Source organism: Pezoporus occidentalis, unplaced genomic scaffold, assembly GCF_034315485.1.
Source record: "Pezoporus occidentalis ecotype Australia unplaced genomic scaffold, CSIRO_AGI_Poc_V1 ctg133, whole genome shotgun sequence".
NCBI lineage: Eukaryota > Metazoa > Chordata > Aves > Psittaciformes > Psittacidae > Pezoporus > Pezoporus occidentalis.
The window spans coordinates 188,906-209,740 of record NW_026913136.1 but is presented as its reverse complement, the minus strand read 5'-3'; the positions used below and the strand labels follow the sequence as shown (position 1 = coordinate 209,740).

At 37.9% G+C, this 20,835-nt stretch overlaps 1 protein-coding gene across 3 annotated transcripts in view; it reads left to right on the top strand.

Moving 5' to 3' along the window:
* Window positions 1–20,835, top strand: part of ADAMTSL1 (ADAMTS like 1) — a 400,708-nt gene that overhangs the window by 286,883 nt on the left and 92,990 nt on the right. For all 3 annotated transcript variants that reach the window (XM_062608991.1, XM_062608990.1, XM_062608992.1), the window contains 4 exons: window positions 787–861; window positions 3,814–3,971; window positions 14,993–15,104; window positions 15,993–16,131. In XM_062608991.1, the coding sequence (XP_062464975.1) occupies window positions 787–861; window positions 3,814–3,971; window positions 14,993–15,104; window positions 15,993–16,131 (484 nt within the window). The remainder of the gene's footprint in view (window positions 1–786; window positions 862–3,813; window positions 3,972–14,992; window positions 15,105–15,992; window positions 16,132–20,835) is intronic.

Genomic DNA, 20,835 nt, shown 5'->3' with positions numbered 1-20,835 from the left:
CAGAGAATTAGGAACATTTTCTAGCATCTATCCACACCTTTCTTTCCTGTCTCCCTTTGGGAAATTACTGAGGTTGCTGTCTCTTTAGAATTGCTGACCAAACCAACTTTCACAGCAGCATGTGACCTACATTCTAATTCACACCTCAGTTTAAATCCAGTTGCAAAGCTTCCAAGGGCTTCACAGGTGCAAGATCCTTCTCTAAGACCGGTTTACAGTCTAATGGGCTTCTGTTTTTCAAGGGACTTTCTGTTAATGGTGTGGAAAGGGAAGGAGAATTATAGCACTTCTAAACATTAAAATAAAAGGTGTGAGAGGGAGGCATGCCTGAGGGAAGTGGGGGATCATCACAAAGCATGGGCAGGGTTGTGAAGAAGCTGTGGTGTTCAACTAGGAAAGAGACAAATGAAGGAATGGGTGCTTCTGGTTTAACATCAGAATAGGCTTACGCTTCTCTACTTCACCACGAACATCAATTCAAAAGTCATGGAAGAGGTTTAAGTGAACCCATGGTGAAATAGACAGCTATTGAGTTTGAAATCCAGAAATGATTGTGAAGGAGTTGGAAATAAAGAAAACCAAGAGGTTTTGGTTTTTCCAAGTAGAAGGTTCTTATCACATTTAAGGAGTTCTACAGATTTGTGATGTTCTTTCATAATTCATAGAGTTGTTTAATTGGTCTAAAAGCTTTACCTTTGACTGACAAGTACGTATTTCACTGCTGGTTTGAAAACAGACGAGATTTTCTTTGCTTGTTTACTCCATGCATTTTTTGTTTTCCCACAGTGGACGATACGGTGGTTGCTATTCCCTATGGAAGCAGGCAAATTCGCCTCATGCTGAAAGGACCCGATCATTTATGTAAGTAGAAGTTAGTGTACTTTTGTTTATGAAAGTCTTGCTAACCCGCAATGTTCTGTTTTCACTGTGGTATCTAATTTCTCTCTCTCAGATCATTGATTTTGACACAGGGATGAGTCCTGCCCTCAGAAGTTCTCCAAGGACCTAGTTACACCAGTGTTACACACTCTTCAGAGCAGAGCTTAGCCAACATTGCAGAATTGTTTGCCCCTACATAATTTCTCAGTCATTTCTGTTTGCTTGTCCTTCGGCTGGCTCACTTGGTGCCAAGTTGTTTTGTTACAAATTAATAAAATATATCCTACTGAATGAAGAAATATTGAGAACAGTGAAGTATAAGCTTCCCTACAGCTGAGCTTAGCCATCAAGCTGCTCATAACTTTAACATATGTTTCTGTTTTGATAATCACTCTTACTTCATAGATGGTCACAAATGCAAGCATACACACACAAAAATTTGATCAGAAACAGCATGTAAAAGACAAACCCTGCTCCTTAGTAGTGATATTGCTTATTGCTAGAGTTAAGACCAATGAGTGCTGCTAGCTCATCATTTTGTAGATATAACACTTGCCTGCTTTGTCTGACAGGGAGCTCTGTATCCCTGCAGTTGTGTATGCCTCTTCTTCGTGAGAAGGGTTGCAGGATTTGAGAACACTCCAGGAGAACTGAAGGCAAATTCATTTATTTCATTAATAGAAACTCTGTGCATCCCTCTCTCTGGCTTTATAATGCAGTAGCTGCTCACAAGCTGTTCCTTATTTCAGCAGCAGCAAATGGACACTGCAGTGTTGGTAAATGGGATTTACTGCCAGGAAAGACAGAAACTGTACTTCATAACCTCTTAGAAGCACAAATTATTGTAAGATAAGTAGGTTTCCTGTTTTCCAAAACGTAATAGGAGTTTCCTGTAGTACAGAACAGTTAGAGTCCTTTAAGCTTGTCAGTATAAATAAAAACATTAGTGTCAGCAAGGAGGTGAAACACCAAACTATTCCTACCCTCTCCAGATTTCTTTCACCCAAAGAGCTTCTACTGAGTGGCAAAATGAGGGTAGGTTTATCAGTCCTGTTCTGTAGCTCACTGCTTGTGTTGAGGAAACAGTGGGCACACCATAATCTTTTAATGGTTCTTTAGATTTAGGGCTATGAATAAAGAACAGCAAATTACAGGTTATAAACTAAGAAGAAAAATGTATAATGTTCTTCTTACAAGTTCAAATACTGCCTGCACTTCAGTTTTTGAGTGGCCCTTTGAGTATTCCTGAGCTGCTCTAGAATGGTTGCTATTACTTTCCCAGTAAATGATTTGTACTCGTCCTTTTTCTCCTGTTTTCTTTCCCAGTATAGATGCTTTCTTCCAAGTTAGAAAAATTTCATACTTTTATTATTTTTTCAGTGAAATTGAGCTATAACACAGCTTAGAGAGAAATGAGATTTTAGCAGGAGAGATAAATCTAAAGCTGTCTTCTCTCAGGCCATATCACATTTTACAACAAAAAGATTTCAATGAGTGAGGTCTGCCTGAGACACTGGTTGAGGTTTAGATTAACTGCTCTGTGTAAACATTAATAACTCCAAATACATCTCTTTCTTGTTTCAGATGTCTCCACGAATCTTTCTGTTTACCCATCAAAGGATTTTATATATGTATGAGATAAAATAAGTTGAGGCGGAGGGAGTATTTTGCCCTATGAACTTTGACTGTGGGAGAAGTTAACAGGAGGCTGATTATATACAGACAAGTCTTAAAACCATCTTTATCCCTGATGCATGCAGTCTTGTCCAGAAATAAGTATATGGCCAAGTGCATCACAAAGGAGGCTACTAGTCTCACTGAAAATGAAAGAATTCATTAATATGGAGCAAATTCTTAGCATACTGCATCAGCAGCTTCCTTCATGAAATAATTCCCATAAGCCATCCTGAAAAACAGTCTCATTGCTGTAATTATCTTTTTCCCCAAAATTAACAACTTCATACGTGCTAATAAAAATTTTTTTTTCCACTTACTGCCTCTGAAACTATTATTCCATCACAAATTAATAGTATGTCCACATCTAATTAATATTTTGCCTTAGCTTCCTCTCTGTGTGGGAGATTTTATGCATAATTTCATAGATACTTGTGAAAGCATTAGTTTTGCAATCCTTCATGATGAAATGTGTTGTCATTTTGAAATAACTACCAGAAACCGGTCACTGGTGAACATACTGCATAACATAATTTGGAGTTGGTGGGGAGGCTGGCTAGATGATGGAACACATCTATTTTCCAGCTGTTTATTTCTATTTAATCAGTTATTTAATATGTTTTTTTATGATTTAGCAATCAAAAGTAACTGCCACAAAGCAGTATCTTAATTAATGCCCAGTTTTGGGAATCTGTGGATGCAGAGATACAGAGGGAGAGCTCAGAAGGGTTTAGCACTCCCTCTTCTGCTGGAATGGATCAGACTACTTCTGGAGAGGAGGAAAGGACTGCAGTCATACTGATTTTCTTTCCTGGCTGTCTTGCTTTCAGTTAATGGTCTACCACAGAACACGTGGTTAGTGACTGACCTTTGAACTAAAAGAGGGAACAGCAACTTAACAAAGCCAGTACTCATGGGTGAAGGTCTGAGTCATGCTCCACATAGGAGAGTGACTTACTAAGAGTGAGTTAAATAACCACAAATATGCCTAACTAGGAATAGATTAATATGTCTGGAAGAAAGTAAAAACATGACCTACTGGTGAGAACATGAACATGGATCTAGAAACTAAGGGTTGAACAGAGCCAAAAAGCAGATGGAGAACATGGAAGTATAGGAATGTGAATGAATTGTGGGAAAGAACAAAAGAGTTTCATTATCACTAATTTAGGAGGCAAAACTTTACCACCTCTGTTTTGTGTTGGGGCTTTTTTCTGCTCTTACTACAGATTATAAAGTTAATTTGTTTGTATTTGTCAGATTTGGAAACCAGGACTCTCCAAGGTGTGAAGAGTGAAAATAGCCTCAGCTCCACAGGCTCCTTCCTCATGGAGAATTCTAGTATCAGCTTCCAGAAGTTACCTGACAAGGAGATACTGAGAATACCTGGGCCTCTCACTGCAGACTTCACTATCAAGGTAAGGGTCATTGGTCGTCGACCTCTTACAGCAACAAAAAGTAAAACAAGATGCATTGGAATGATTAAAGAGATTTTCCTAGACCTTCATTTTCCAGCTGACATTTACCAGAAAGCCTAGCTCTCGAACTCTATGTGAAATTCTTTATAGTGAAATATCTGATAACACTACTTGGTAAAAAAAAGACTGAGTTTATGCCAAGAAAGGCGTATCCAATGTGCCCCAAAGAGGAAAGATGAACTCATCACAAGAAAAGGCAGATACTTTCTGTATATGCTACTGAGGTACATAGAAATCAGGGACATGCAGCTTGCTTCATCTGTGACAAGTAAAAAGAAAGAAAGTCTGTGTCTTTGTCCCATAATTTCTGCGGTTTATGCTAGCGTTATTGCACAGAAGACTGTAAGGGAGTGGAGAATGTGGTCCACAAGCTCAAAAATAAATGGAATGACTTTGCTTGAGAAGTCATGGTGTCATTTTGAAGTTCTGCTTTGTGCTGCACTGGCAATAAGAATAAAATTGTTTCCTCCCATTAAAGCATTTCTGTTCTTCCAGGTAATATAAAACACGTTGGTGGAAGCAATACACACATTATGTGGGAAAACACACATACAAAACTGAGCATTTGGGAATTGCAATAAAACAAATCCTTTTCCAGTAGATCCAAGGGACTTGAAGGATTTCAGCTGTAAAACTGTAAAACCTGCGTCATTTCCAGGACTACATACATTTTTCACTATGGACAGCAGAGGTAGATGACATTTGGTTTAACCTAGAGCTGATGGCAGCTACAAGTTTGAACAATAAACTGGAAAATGCAATAGATGATTGGGTTGGATTAAGCTGGTCTGGGCTGGAATGGTTTTGCTTGGGAAGTAGCAGAGCCCTATAGACTGTCCCTTACCCATCTTGGTAAGTTAGCAGCACAAAATGCAAGCAGACATTATCAGGACTGGTTCACAAGGACAAGCCTGGCCTGAAGAATGCATTCCCTTCTCTTTGAAGGTCAGAATGAAAATGCCTTAATAAAACATATGCTGGTCAATTCAAAGTGCCTAAACCACTTCTACCTATATTACGGATGATGTACATCAGTGAGATGTAATCAGAATTGCTCACTTTTTATTATTTGTGCTGTCTGTGAATGCAAGGTAGCCTGGTTCATTAGAACATATCTGCTGGGGACAGATGGTCATGCATACCAATGGCCCTGAAATGGTAACATCAGGGTTGGGCTGTGTTCCTGTTATTTCTACTGTTATCTTTTATGACAGGGAAAAAAACTTTGTCACTTAGTCTTTGCATTTCCTTCTCTATCTAGCAAGGTAAGAACTACTGGTTAAACTAAAGGCAGTACCCTACTTGTGTGATGACTGCATGGCCAATATGAGAAAGCAAGCTGGATTAGGCACAGGTGGAACAGACACTGCTGAGTGGAGAATAAACTATTTTACTTGTTCTGTTATGTGCTTCCACATTTTGAAAGTCAGACTAACATACAACAAAGATATTCTAAGCTCTTTAGTGGGGGGGGTTTAAACTAAATTTTTTAGCTTCTGAATATTTTGTTAGATTTTTTGGGGTATAGAAGTTTACATACAAAAAAGACTAATACAGGAGAACCAAAATGCGTGAATATCTCTCAGTTATGTCAGGCTTGTCAGCTGCTTTCCATCCATTATAGCCTTCAGATTGTGAAGGTAAAGTACTTTTTAAAAAAAAAATGAATTAAAGGCTTTTCTGTGGTATTAGCAAGTTTTCCTTATGGATTGGGATCTTTCTGGTTGTCCAGATTTAATTTCCTGGGACAAGGAAGTTTTTATGCAAACATAAACGAATTTGTAGGTGTAGCAAAACTCTAATTTTAGGATCATTTTCTCGAAAATGACTGCTACAATGATTTTCAATTGACTCTGAATGCTCTTATTCAGAAATGTCAAGTTAGACACCCGGACATAATTCAGAAGTAGAAAATCTATGTGGGACTTGACATGTGAATTTCTTTATTGGTGACATGGAGTGTTTCAAAATTGCATTAAGAAACCTCATGCTGTTTCTGTATGAGCTGAGTTGTATAATTGCTATATTTCTTGACTTTGTAATAATCAGTGGTACATTTCTCATGTGCTAAACTCTTGGCAATCTTTTCACAAGATATGTAAATGAAAAAAACAATTCAGTAAAACAGGTCTCATTTAAAAAAATTAAGATGTTATCTCAGAAGGAGAATTGGAGTTTTTATATTCATAGTTCGACAATTATATATACCCATTATAAACTTTTAATGTTTGAAAGGCAGACTACCTGAAAAAAAGGCCAGTAAACTTATATTCCACTTGAAATTTGTTCCTAAATCCTGAGTATTTCCCTAGTTTGAGGTTTTAATACAAAATTCAGATTCATGTACATAGAAACACCTTGTTTCTAACAAAAAAAAAAAAAAGTTATGTTTGATGAAATCCTGGTGAAATGAAGGTCAGTTTCACTTGGAAATGTTTCTGTCTAACACTGTGCTCTAGAGAAGAAGGCGGTAATATCACACAGGGGGCCTCGTCCTTTATTGGCAGAGCTGCCACTGATCTGTTATGTTGACAAGGTCACATGTTCACCTGCCTGTGCTAAAAAGTCTCTTCTGTCGATAATGTCCATTTCAGACAAAACGTAAAGAAACCTTGAGTAATTGTTTCATTGCATACGTTTGCAGTCGTCCGAACAGGATGAATCAGTACTGTCAGCTGGGTCTATACTGGATAATGTAATGCAACAGTCAGCACTGGTTGACTGTTTAAAGCAATTAGCACTGCAAATATGAATGACTTAACAGTCTTACTGAAACAGCTGATAGGAATTGCCAGGGAAGGGTTAGGGCTGGCAAAGCACAGCCTGTTAGGTTTTGCTTTACATGCTGTGCTTTTTGCATAGCTAGGGCCCTTGCCCTGTGGCTGAGGTGTGAGTCAGCAAAGACCAGTGGATTTAATGGAAGGTTTAGAAAAGGGTGTTGAACAGACTTGGGGTTGATTTGGAGGAAAAGCCACTGTTGGCCTAGATATAGACTAGACTAAATTAGGTTTATGTTGATTTTCAATCCCTTATATCATGATGAAGGTTTGTTCATAGGATCTTCATGGGCCAACAGCTTTGCATCAAGGATGCACAGGGTTGGACTGGATAAATGTTTCTCTGGAGGCTGTCAGAGGTATTTGAATTAGGATTGGATTTGTATTGATACTGTCTTTTGTACTACTAGGGCTGACAAGCTTTGATTAAGGGCTGCTGCCAGAAGAGACTGTCTGGTTATCTTTTTTTCTTTGTGCTGGTGGCTGGGGATACTGCTGGCTGATTAAGAAGTGGTACAGACTGGGTTCCTGTGAGCAGTTACTGCTCAGATTAGGATTTTGACCACCAGTTGTCCAAAAAGTCATAACATAGATCTCAAAAATGTATGCTGAGTTATGCAGTGCTTTGCTCTAGAGTGAGCCAGACAATTCTTATCTCTGTTGTGATCTAGCACTGGCAGGAACGGCTGGCAAGAGAAATGCATTTGATTAGAGTACAGGTTAACAAAAGAAAATAATGTTGGGACTAAACATCCTGGGATATGCAAGGGGAAGCAGGAGATAGTACATGTACAGGCAGCCAGCTGGCAGAGAGGTTCAAGGGCCATGTCAGACTGGGGCCAGGTTTGGATTAAATAATCACTTCTGAACAAGGACCATACAGTGATTTACCTTGTGGAGTAAAATGAGAAATTATTTCAATACTCATGTTAGGGCAGAAGGCAAAAGATGCAAATCTTCTCGTGCAGCAAGGGCCTACTGTTCATGGCTGGCTCACTGTTGAATTTTAGAGAGATTACCATATGAAGATTGGGAAACTGGCAAGGGTTTCCAGAGAAGATTATACCTTGTATTTGGGAGAAGGCTGCAGGTCAGGCAGGAAATTGTGAAGGATCTAGTCTTGGAAGTACTGGCAGATCTGGTTTGGCTGGGGCTCCAGAAGCAGATGAGCTAGAATGAAGGCTGAGCACACAGAAAAGTTTAGTTGTGACTGAGTCAATTTTTGTGTTATCAAGGTCAAATGACCAAAACACTTTGTTTAATCTAGGAGACTATTGCAGTATAGTCCTTTCATCGTAAAACAATACTTGTTCTTGAGATATGTGTCTTCTTGAGGTCATGTCTGTAGAGTGCATATTGGACTTAGCTGGAAGCACTTCTGTAACATGGTCTGTGTCACTAGTTTCTATCAGCCTATGTCTGCATCCAATACTTTGTTTTTGCAGGAGTCATAGAAATCACCTATTCTGATTTCCTGATTCACAAAAACTATGTGACTGTTGTAATAATGTCTAGGTCAAGCTCACAAGTAATGACCAAACTGAAAAGAGACCTAATTGTTATTTATCTTGACTAGATCTTGTGGCAATTTCAGAAAAATTCTACCATTTTTCTTGGCAAATGTAGTAAAATTTATAGAGAGCCATGTAGTAGTCATTTTGAAAACAATGTATAGATTCTATTTCATATCTTTTTTTAAAATTTCTATTCAATATAAATTATTTAGAATCACAGAATAGTTAGGGTTGGGAAGGACCTTAAGGTCATCTAGTTCCAATCCCCCTGCCATGGACAGGGACACACACACACTAGACCATGTCACCCAAGGCCCTGTCCAACCTAGCCTTGAACACTGCCAGGGATGGAGCATTTACCACTTCTTTGAGCAACCTGTTCCAGTGCCTCACCACCCTCTCAGTAAAGAACTTCCTCGTGGCCCTCCTCTGCACTTGCTCATACAGCTCCATGTCCTTCTTATATTGAAGACACCAGAACTGCAAACAGTACTTCAAGTGTGGCCTCATGAGAATTTCAATTACTAGGTCTTTGAACATGATCATTCTCCTAATCAATGTGTTTCATGTATAAATGCTGTCCTCCAGTCAGTTTAGTAATTTGAGCCTTTGTGGACAGACCATACCTAATTTAATTTGCTTGTTTGCATAAATACTAGTTCAAATGCATTATTCAGATTTTCCTTTTCTGTTAGGTCTGTTATTTGAAAGGTGTTTCACTGTGAGTTAATATTATATCTGCTTTGCATCTCTGTTAAAATACATTAAAATATTTGCTTTCTCTCTACTTTCTACCTTGTATTTAAAAAATAAAATCACTCCTTCAAATTGAGTATAGGTTAGATATTTCCCCACTTATTGGAGGGGGTGTGGACCAGATGACCTTTGAAGGTCCCTTCCAAATCAAACTATTCTGTGATTCTGTCATAAATACATCGGAACCGCTGTATTAGGTCAAGCAAAAAGTCTGCTTCACTCAGGTTTCTATTACAGAGAGGAACTGATTTCAGATACTGAGAGTGCAAGAAACAGGTTAAGGTTATGCTATGTTTGTGGACCCTCCTTCTTTATTCTCATGTTACATTTGTACTTTTCTGTCTAATGACTCAAATGAGCCAGTCTTCAGGGTTCTCTGTAGGTCCATTTTGTGCTATATTTGGCCTTCTGTCAACATTTAACTCATGGGATGAATTCCACAATGAACTATGCACTTTGTGAAATAAGGAATACATCTCGTTTTTAAACCATTGGTGCAATATTTTTACTGATTCTGAGTGGGAAAATATTCCCACTCTGAGAAACAGGAAATTATTACCCCTTTTCCCCATTACTTCTATATTTGAGATCTCTGACATCATCATTAGCTCTTTGCTAGTGTCCTACTTTATCTAATCTTTACTTTTATCATAGATGGTCCATGCAAGATTTATCCTTTTTTCTCTTCTCTGTCCTTTTTCTAGTTCCATTGTGCTTATGTATTCACAATTTTTATAGCATACATAAACATATAATTTGTAAATAATATTTAAATGTATAAATGTATGTTTTGAAAATATCCATTTCCTATAATGTACAGTTTAATAAAATGTAATTAAATTATTTAATATTTATTTAATATACATAGAATAATTACATTATGTATAAACATATATGTTGAAAAACAGTGAACTACACATAATGATCAGTACACAAATGTATTCTCTTTGGCTGTGTTATATTCTCTCCTTTTTTATTCTTCTCTGTAATATTCCATTATTTTTTTTAACTGTTGCTGCACCCTGAGCTGATAATTTCAAAGGAATGCCTATAACAACTCTACTACCATTCTGAATGCTGGTAGCAAATGTGGAGGACATTTTCATGTATAACTAGCATAAAAAATTAATTATTTTGTCCCACAGGCATTAATTCACTTGAATGTAGTCTGCCAAAGATTCAAGTGATTTCAGAGGCAATTTCATTTTTAGTTATCATTCATAATTTTTCACTTCAGCAAACTTGGTCAGCTCATGGTTGACCCTTTATCCTGCTCCTCTGGGGATGCGGCTGACAACTCATGCCCTGGCAAACATCCCTTAGGTATTCCACATGTCCTTCGTCCATTCCAGGAACAGTTTATAGGACCATTCTCTGTTACCTAGTCATTTGTCCATAGGAGGATCTTCTTAACTCATGTGAATTTTGTCTAGCACCTTTGGTAAGGGACTTAGAAGAAAAATGGTACCTAATTTACCTTTGTCAGCATCCTTCATGAATCTTCAGCAAAGCAAGCTACAATGCTCAGGAAGCATAGCCCTTCTCAAGCACCCAACTTTGAGTTCTGTTCTTTATTTTCGTTTTGTCTGCTGACCCCAAAACAGACGTAAAGATTATTGGTCTGCAGTTTCATGCATACCTTCCAAAAATGTGAAGAAAAAAAAAAAAGCTAAACATCAAAAAATTATGTATCTATTTTCTTGTGGTTTGAAAAATAGGCCAGATGTGTTCACACATGATTTGCATTCCTGTGCTCTTCAGGCTTTGAAACTACTGGGTAAATTCTGTTTGGATGTGGAGATGTATTACCATTATTCCTACATACTTCTTTAGAATACTGCTGATCTGAAGTCTACTGACAGGTTTTAATTTGAGGGAACAGACACAATTTCATAGGTATGTGGTTTGTTGTGGGTTTTTTTATTGCTCTGACAAATTGTTCTTTTTGACCTTTTCTTTTTCTGCAACTTTTTTCTAGCATCACGTATGAATTCCCCAAGTCTATCTAATTCAGAAATCAGTCAGTTTTAAGTACTATGAAACTTTGGTGCCAGCTTGTTCAGCATTCATCATTTTAACACATATTTCTGTGATGAATTTGTTAATGATTTTTGTGGCAAAAATTGCCTTTTTAGAATCACAGAATCATAGGTTGGTTTGGTTTGGAAAGGATCTTAAGATCATCTAGTTCCAAACCCTTACCATGGGCAGGGATGCAACACATTAGACCAGGTTGCTCAAGGTCCCATCTTATTCCTGGTTTATTTTTATGTCATTTAGAAGATTTCAACACTGCACTACTCATTAATAAATCAAACCCAACGATTTGGAATTTGGCACTTGCAGAAATCATTTGTACTAATAACATGGAAAAATCCATTATAACATCTTTAATAAGCATGGTGGCATGGAGTTAAATCATAATATACCAGATCAAAGTTTGCAAGGCAAAAGATGGCATGCAATAATAATTCCCTTTCCCTAACCCCAGTCTGAGACACACACAGGAAAGAAGTGGTCTTTCCTCCTCCAACACACACAATTTCATAAGATGAGAGCATCTCATTGAATACATTTTTATGGCTTAACCCTACAATTAACATTGATGACTGTTCGGTTATCACTGCTCATTGAAATTCACAACTGCTGCCAAAATCAAGCATGAAATGGTTGGGCTTTGGAGGATTTTGCTTGTTTGGTTGGTTTTATGTGAACTAATCAAATTTTGGGGCTATAGGAAAAACAACATAATACAAAAGCAAAGCCATATATTGCAGTCTGACAGATCTGACAGATCAGAATAATTCGAAAAGTTTATGCTGCTTTCGTGCTCAAATTATGAGTTTGCTGTTTTCATTCAAAATTCTGTAATTATTCCCCAAATCAATACTGCATTTTATCAATCCCACACCTCACCTGAGCAATAGCTTGTGCCTCTGTTGCACCATCCCAGACAGCAATTTACAAAATCAATTTTAAAAAGCAGGGTACAAGCGATGATTTATTTTTTTCCTGAGTTTTTTCTACAAGAAAAAAAGATTTTATAGTGACTGTAGGATAGACAGTTAATTTTTGGTGGATAGTCTGAGGATTATAATTTTAACCAACTCTTTATAAGACTGGTGGTATTCTCTTGGCTCTTACAAAATGATGAGGACTGCTCTGATGTTTGGAATACTCTAAACTCCTCTGCAACCTAAAGGAATTCAAGGATACTCTCTAGGAGGCTGCAATGCACACATGCAGGGCTGAGTGCTCTGCAGTTCTGTAGTACTTCTGCTGTCTGATACTGTAAATTTAGATACAATTTTATTTGCAAGCACAATGAACAATGGTCACTTTTTCTGAGTCAGTGACAAAAATGACTGCTAAAATCAGTTAGTTAAAGGACTAACTCAAGATTTTCAAGCATTGACCATCTCTTTTTATAGCTCTGGCATTTCTCATGGCTAGCAGGGTACTGCAGATGCTGCAAGGGTAAAAATTTCACCATACTCCAGAACAGGGAGTGTTTCAATGTGTGGAAGTTGGCCCTGTTCAGCAAATCCAGGACAGTTCTTAAAGTATTTAGCTATCAAGTCTCACTTTGAGTTTTGCAAGGCTCAAGCAGTCACTAATATTTTCTCCTGGATCAAGATCTTAGCTTTAAGAAACTATCAAACAAAATCAAAAAGAAATTTTTGCTCTGTGGATTCACTATATATTGTTCCTCTTCTGCTTACAGTACTCCTTAAAAAAATAAATGAAACTGTGCCTGCTTCTTTCATTTGCTTGTTTTGTGCCATTTTAGCTCATGGCTGTAGCTCATTGTAGCCCTTTCCCACCTATGCTGTTGTCATGGCTGCATGTGTGACTTCAGGCTGGAAAAGATGCACATCTGTCTTTTCTCTGTGTCAAAACAGGCAGATAATTCTGCAGACATGCAGAAATAGTCTGCAGGGAGAGAAACTCTTCTATCTTCCTGATTTTATTTTTACTTTTTCTTTTTTTTTAATGTGAATGCTTTTTCTTCCTCTTCCTTTTATAGTAGGCTCTGTGTGAGCTCTTGATCTGTTCTTCATGATTCACTGAAGATCATACTGCTGAGTAGATCTTCTGAGTTTAAGAATCACTGATGATACTTGAAAAACAAAGCGTAAGAGCAGAATTCCCAGTGAATATTTTTCTGCACATTCAGATCAGAGACCTCCCCGAATGGTTTCCAGCACAACAGAACATTTTTCCCAAGAATGCATGAGGCTTTCATGAGGCCAGAAAGGCCCTTCTGAAGTGTGTGATTAATGCACCGTCCCTGAACAAGGAATTAGATATCCTGTTTTTGACACACAGTCTCAGATGATATTAATCCATGGAAAAGGCTTCCCATTTGCTGAAGAAGCTGTATTGCTACAGCTGTATTTTTTTTTTCTGTTGGGAATTTATGTCACTGTTTGCTCATATTAGAAAAGGGCAGCCTTGGTCTCAGTGGGCTAGACCTCTTACAGACATCAAGATAACCTGCATTATTTTTGCCTGCCTCCTTCTTTTCAAGACATAGTTTGATTTGTAATCATGTTTCTGTCCATCTACAGGGGAAAACAAAACAAACAACCCAGATTATGCTGTTCAGCTCGATTTGTTGTATTTTTGCTTCTGTTTCACAGTCTGCTCTTTGACCATGCCTCTTGGTGTTTGGAAAGACAGAAAAGGAAACACAGGTTGAAAAGTAGTGTTCCCAAAGCATGGCAATGTGTTTCAAACACAGGAAAAGAAAAAGGAGGCAGTGATGAAATATTTTAAGCTGTCTGAAAAAAGCAGGGAGGGTTGCTCCTCAAGAAGGGTCCGTCTTTTCTGATTGTGGTTTGGCAGTTTTTTCTCCAGTGATAGCATCGTGCCATTGATGCAAAAGTGCCCAAGGAACACAGATATATTATATACTAGCACAAATACTTGACTAGGAGAGGCTTTTAGTAGCAGTATTGTTGTTCCTCCCTTGCCAGCTGTTCATGCGGAGGCTTAGAGGGACAAGGGATGCCCAGCAGAGATTTTAAAGTCCCCGTAACTGTATTAATCAGCACAGATATCAAATAGAAAGGAGTTTTTTCCTGGGCCAGGTACAAGTGGTACTGCTTTAGCAGTGTGAAGGTCTTTTTTTCTTATTGCATTTCTTTCACTGCAAACTCTTGTTTATGTGGGAATTCTATTCAGAATACAAAGCGCTAGAAGCTCAGGTGGCTTGTAAGTTAGAAGTGCTTGTAAGCTCTAAATAATATTATCCAAAGATGTACTTAGCCCAGCCAAAAGTCCATGCCTATGACTGAAAGGAGCATTTTTGCAGCCAGAATGAAGTAAGCAGGAGGATTACTTACAATAAGTACCACAATAATGAGTACCACAAAGAAGAATAAAAGACTCACCTCAGAAACAAAACATCTTAAATAAGAACTCGTCTGCTTTTTTATTTCCCACAGCACAGCCTCCCATTTTTCACTGTGAATTATGTAATATATTATACATGGTCTCAGAAGGTGTTTGGGCAATATTAATGATCTAAAATCCGTGTCAATGTTGCACGGACAGCAGGTAGTGCTAGGTGATTTTCTGATGGATTAAAGAACAGTCCGTATCATCTGTCCCCATAAAATTATTCAGTAGCACTAACCATGTGTTTACCATGCATTCATTATTACAGAACATGGTTTCTAAATGGTTAGAATTGCCATTGATTATGCTCAGAGATTTATTTGGCTGTTTTGCAGCCAAGATTTTGCCATTAATCTGTACTCTGTTTTGTGCATTTCATTTCTATATTGCAAAATAACTCTGATATTTCACGTAGCTGCAAGATGTCTCAAAAACTGCAAGATGCATGTGGCAGAATGCTTCTTTGTAATAGTTATGTCAGATTCATTCTTTGGCATTACCTCTTTTTCAGATCCGCTATGCTGGTGCTGCCGACAGTTCAGTTCAGTTTATCTTCTATCAGCCTATCGTTCACCGATGGAGGGAAACTGATTTTTTTCCTTGTTCAGCGTCTTGTGGAGGAGGTAATGAATTACCACCGTATTCCAGAAACAGTCATCTGTGTACAGGATCTGTCCCAAATTCTGCACTGAGATTTTCACCTTTAAAAGGGCAAAATCAGAAAATGAAAGTAGTTACATCTGAACTAGAGGAGCAATGTAGCAACAGTGATAGTAGCTTGTAGATTTTTTTAGCATCATACCAGGCTCTGTACATAAAATGTATTTTGATATTCATGACTGCGTTTTATGCTACAGCTGTCAAACATAAAGGCTGATGGGATTCGGGGCAGCTTTGGAGTCAGAAGATGTCTCCATTTGTCCCTGTTCCTGTGAGCAACCTTATTGACTGTTGTGGTTAAACTCCAGCTGGTAACTCAGCACTACGCAGCCACTTGCTCACACCACGCCTACTCCCCTCAAGCACGGGATGGGGAGGACAACAGAAAGAATGTAAAACCCATGGGTTAAAAACAGCTTAATAACTAACATAAAGTACAATATAATAATGATGATTATGATAATAATAACAATAATAATAAGGGAAATAACAAGGAGAGAGCTTTAAAAATAAAATGGGAAAGAAAAAAAACAATAAACACAAGTGATGCACGATGCAGTTACTCACCACCCACTGACACATACCCAGCCTGACCAGAGCAGTGATTGTTCCCTTCCATGTGACTCCCCCACAGTTTATATGCTGGGCATGATGTGCTGTGGTATGGAATACCCCTTTGGCTAGTTTGGGCTGGGTGTCCTGTCTCTGCTTCCTCCTGGCTTCTTCTGCCCCTCCTCACCAGCAGAGCATGAGACTGAAAGGTCCTTGATCACAGAACTTACATGCACTGCAGAGAGAGACAGGAAGAACACCATCACATCACATATTATTTTTTCCACTGTGTATTGCAGGTTATCAGCTAACATCTGCTGAATGTTTTGATTTGAGAAGCAGCCGGGTAGTAGCAGATCAATACTGTCACTATTATCCTGAAAATATCAAGCCAAAGCCAAAACTTCAAGAGTGTAATCTGGATCCTTGTCCTGCAAGGTCAGTCAGCTCTAATTTTAAAAGAGACTGGTGTCTAAAGGAAGAAGTAGGAAAAGATTCTGTTGCTGTTGCTTACAGTGTTACTTAGCCTATGTAGTTCAATGTCTTTCTCATCCTGAGGATGTACTGGGTAGGAAAAGACCTCTGTTTAGCACCTCCACATTGCACAAACTGATTTGAAATGGTTGTTTCTTCCTATCAGATACTGTTTTGCCTCATTGAACATTATAAAGTGTGAGAAAACATATTGTCCATTATATCATCCCATGATCAATGTAGGTCTCTCAAATGTTAGTGAGACAGAAAACATGTTCTTGGTGTAAAAATGTTGTGAAATGGTTTTCATCACAATTAGAGACATTATTTTTATGGGGTATTTTAAATTTTCTCCTAATAAAATGAATACTTACACTCATGGCAGCAAGTAAGAATGTAATGTGTGAATTTGTATCAACAATATTTGGCCCCTCAAAAAAGATGCCTTTTTTCTCCCCTGCCAGGTGTTCTTCTTCAGAGGATTAATAGTAAAAATAGTGAGGTCACAGAGTGAGATTTCCCATGTATAAGAAAAGGAACAATATCATAAAAACAACCAGTCCTTTGTTCTGAAGCCTCTCATAAACCACAAGCATGTATTTGTAATCTAAACCTTTTGGTCCTCTTGTGTGGCTTTGGTAAAAGATGGTCAAGTGCAACACAGCAATGATGCATGCAAGGGTGCCCTAAAACCGTTTTTTCACCTGTTCCTTTCCCTCTAGACTAGTTATGATAAAGTGAGTTCAACCAAGTGTCACTAAAAAATTGTGATGGCCATTCAGATAGGTGGAAATTGCCGCAGGAAAAAGAAGTCCTAGACAGGAGAATGATGCTTTGGGGATCTATGTGACTATGTATCCACCTGACTGAGTGTGATTGCTTACCAAACCACGTATACCAACTTAAGAGTAGCTAGGCATTATCAGAGCAGAACAAAGCACACCAAGCCCAAGATAGTTTTTACCTCTTCTAGAAAGTTTCATTGAAGTTCATTGACCTTTCATGCTGGAGTTAACACTCAGGTTTCTTTGTCACTGAAGACACATTTACCTAGAGTGTACGGCATTTTGCAACACTTTTGTGTTTATGAGAACAAAGGATTTACAAAACAGTAATTCTGTTTGCAAATAATTAAAAGCCAGAAATGTTTTTATACAGTTTTAAATTTGAAGTGAAAATGTCCCATAATTAAAAAATGGAAATATCCAATCTCAAAATCCTACTTCATTTCAGCTGTATTGTAAATTCTTTAAGTTATAGACTTTATCATACAGTTCATTAGGATGGATTAAGGATATAATATGAAGAATGCAGCTTCACTAGCGCTTTGTGAAAAGTGTTTCCTGTTGAGAATCTGCTCAGAAGTGATTTTTCAGCTTAGAGATTCTTTCCCACAATTCAGTAAGACTATTTTTTTCCTTTAGCAATATTTTTCAAGTTCAGTATCTGACTTTTCTTGTTCTAGTACTTTCTAGAAAACAAAACAACACAAAACAAAAAAAAAAAAACAAACCACACCAAAATAAAACCAACCAACCAAAACAACTAGTTGCAACTAGAAATGTTACTATAATAAAGCTCTTGCATTTTTTCCTCAGTGATTTTATTAGATTAAAAGCAGTTTCTTTGAATTGTTTGAGACTTAAGTCAGTAAAGTAGAGGCCAGGTATGATCAAGTAAGAGGCCTGAATATCAACATCTCAGATAAAAGATGGCTGAATGGTGTGAATAGACATGGAACCTGTCAGATTCACTCTCACAGTACCAATGAGAAAGTAATTTTATATAGCTGATTTTTTGTTGGGGTTTGGTTTGGGTTGTTTTTTTTTGGGGGGGGAGGGGGTAGGGGGTAGCTTAAGCTGCTATTAAAAAGAAAAAAAAAAACAAAAAAAAACCAAAAAAACAACCAACGATTCTGAGTCAAATATGTAATTTGTCTTTGGAATTTGTACTATGAATATTTTCCATACTTCTCCCACTAATTTTAAATAACATAAACATATTCTCAAATGGTAAGATAGATGTCAGGATGGTACATGGAAGGAAAAGGGGAGGAGGGGAAAATAACAGCTGGACAGATGTCAGGAAGCAATTTTTGTTTTATATAAGACATAACAAGGCAAAGTTGTTGATATAAATACCCTGAGGAGAGGGAGAGTTATTTAGAAGTACAGCTATGCTGTCCCAGGGTACAAGCAGTAACAGAGGGGAATTGGCTCTTTTTGGAAACGTCCTCCCAGAATGCCAAATTGCAAATTATTATTTTCAGAAGTGCCTTTGTAAAGAATTGCAAGAATCAACAACCCAGACAGAAAACCAGAGGAAATCTGTGGTAACTTCTGGAATCCTGATGCTTTCTTATGGTCAGGAAGAGGGTAGGTGAAGCAGAACAACAGGGTCAGAAGTGTGAGTGAGCAAGCTCTACAATGTCTTTGCTGTGCAGGAGCCACTCTGCTCTGCCTGTATAAAACAAAGATGTTAATTTTTCCATTGAGGCATAGCTGATTAGTGGTTGCTGACCGCTCCTATGGTACATCAATGAACGCCACAGAAAATAATCATGGGAGACCACAGTGGCACTGACTAAAGCAACTGAGAGGGGTTACTGGAGGAGAGCTTACAATAAAATTTTCAGCAAAGAGCAGGCTGAAAGAAAAGTTTAAATGAATACCAGGAGTATTGTGTGGGCCTGCAATTATTTGCCTCTTCAGCCTTAGTGCATATAAACATTTTACTTTATTATGGTTATTATGGCAATAATTAGCAGCATTGCTGGCATCATGAGTAATAAATAAAGCTTAGAGTGAACAAATGTGAAAAATTAATCAACTTCTCTTTCTGCAAACCCAGTTTCTCACATACTCAGAGGACAGGCAGTGGGTGAAAGGTTATTTCTCAAACATATATGGTTTATACATGTTCCTTTTCTGGGTTAAGTAAAGGTGGCCTGTCCACCTAAGTAAGGCCAGTAATTAGTGTCTTGCACATCATGACACCAAGTCCCTTTTCATCCCTACACACTAAAAATGCCCAGTCCAGCCTCTCTCATCAACCCTCCTTGGGATCCATCCCCTGCGTTAGAAAGAAAAAAAAACATTCTGTTTATTTACAGTCCATTAAGATATTACAACAGTCTATACTCAACTGGCAAATATATGTGTAATATCTACTGATGTAGCACCCAGTTTGATCTAGTCCACTCCCCTTCTATGTGGCAAAATCAAACATTGAAGTTTCACATGTTTAATTAACTGCAAATCTTTTAATAGTCCAAAATTTCACAGACTGGAGGTTTTAGTGCAGGCATTATAGCTATCATCAGTATCCTCCTGATATCCTGGTATCTTCTAATGAAAGGTCAATAGAATTCTTTCCTGCTTTGAGAAAATGTCTGTTTAGATTTGACTTAGCCGGGTATTAGGACAACTCTTGAGGTGCTATAAGCTGAAGATACTATTTATTTCATAACTCAAAAGCATTGCTCCAAAAACCAGCTTTTACAAATCTGAAAAAGGTTTTTACCCCACTCATCATTATTCTACTCACTGGGATATTCTCTGGAGCAACATCAGTGCTGCTTCCAGATAGATATCATCTTTAGCTTCTAAGTGGCATTCCAAGCTACACTGTTCTGCATTTTTACCAGCTTCCTCTATTTTTGCCTGTCTTTGCTGCATGTTAATGTGGGGTTCTCTTAGTCACAAAATCTCCTGGTGTTTTTACTAGGAGATTCCAATGGTGTATAAAGATTTATAAAAGCATCTTCAGCAAAGATTCTAACTCCATGAAGCAGCTGTATCAAAGTTTCATGTTAGAAAGCCTCTAACATGTGGGTTTCTTTTTACCACTTTGCCAATAATGCCAGTCTTGCCTGCACAGGCAAAAATCTTGGAATTTGCCTAGAGCATTATTTGCAAGCCTGCCACCAGAAATAATGTTAGTACCTGTGGAAAGTTTTTTGAGAAAGTCTCCAGTTCAAGCAAGACTTTCAATACTTAAGGACCTGAAGGAATTCTCAGATATCCACAGTTTATTAAGTTTTTCAGAAAAAAAAAGGCTCCTCTTCTTATTCATCAAAGTTTTTATTTTGGCTTCCTCATTTAACTACTCATGCTGATTGGTGGTGGAGGCAGGCATAGCAAAGAGAAATTTAAATTAAAATGTGCTTTGGGGTTGTTAATTTTTAGCTATTCTAACAAGAATAATGAAGTACACGTAAAAGCACAGAAAAGGCTGCTAGGATATTATGGCCATTCAAAGTACTCCTGAGTAGCAGTAAGTCCCCAGTGTACTTGGTGATGTGAAAGTGTACACAATTTCCTGAGCAACAGGAAGGCATGCGCATGGTAACTTTTATCTGTTTACTTCAAGAGAGAAAGAGGTGGTATTGAGTAAATATGCATGATTAAAAGACAACATAGAGTATCCTCTTAATAAGTAACAGAGGTCTCTTCATTGCAAACTGACAGCTGAAGCAGGAAATTGCCAAACACATGCTTTTGTTGCTTGTTATCAGCTTTCCTAAAGGTATATTAGATAGGGGATATAAACCAAGTATCACGTCAATGCAGCGTTCTCATTTTCACTACATTCTTTCTGGAAGATGAACAGAACTGGAGTGCTGGTATGTTCCTGAAGAGACAGGCTGCACTTCCTGATTTACACAGT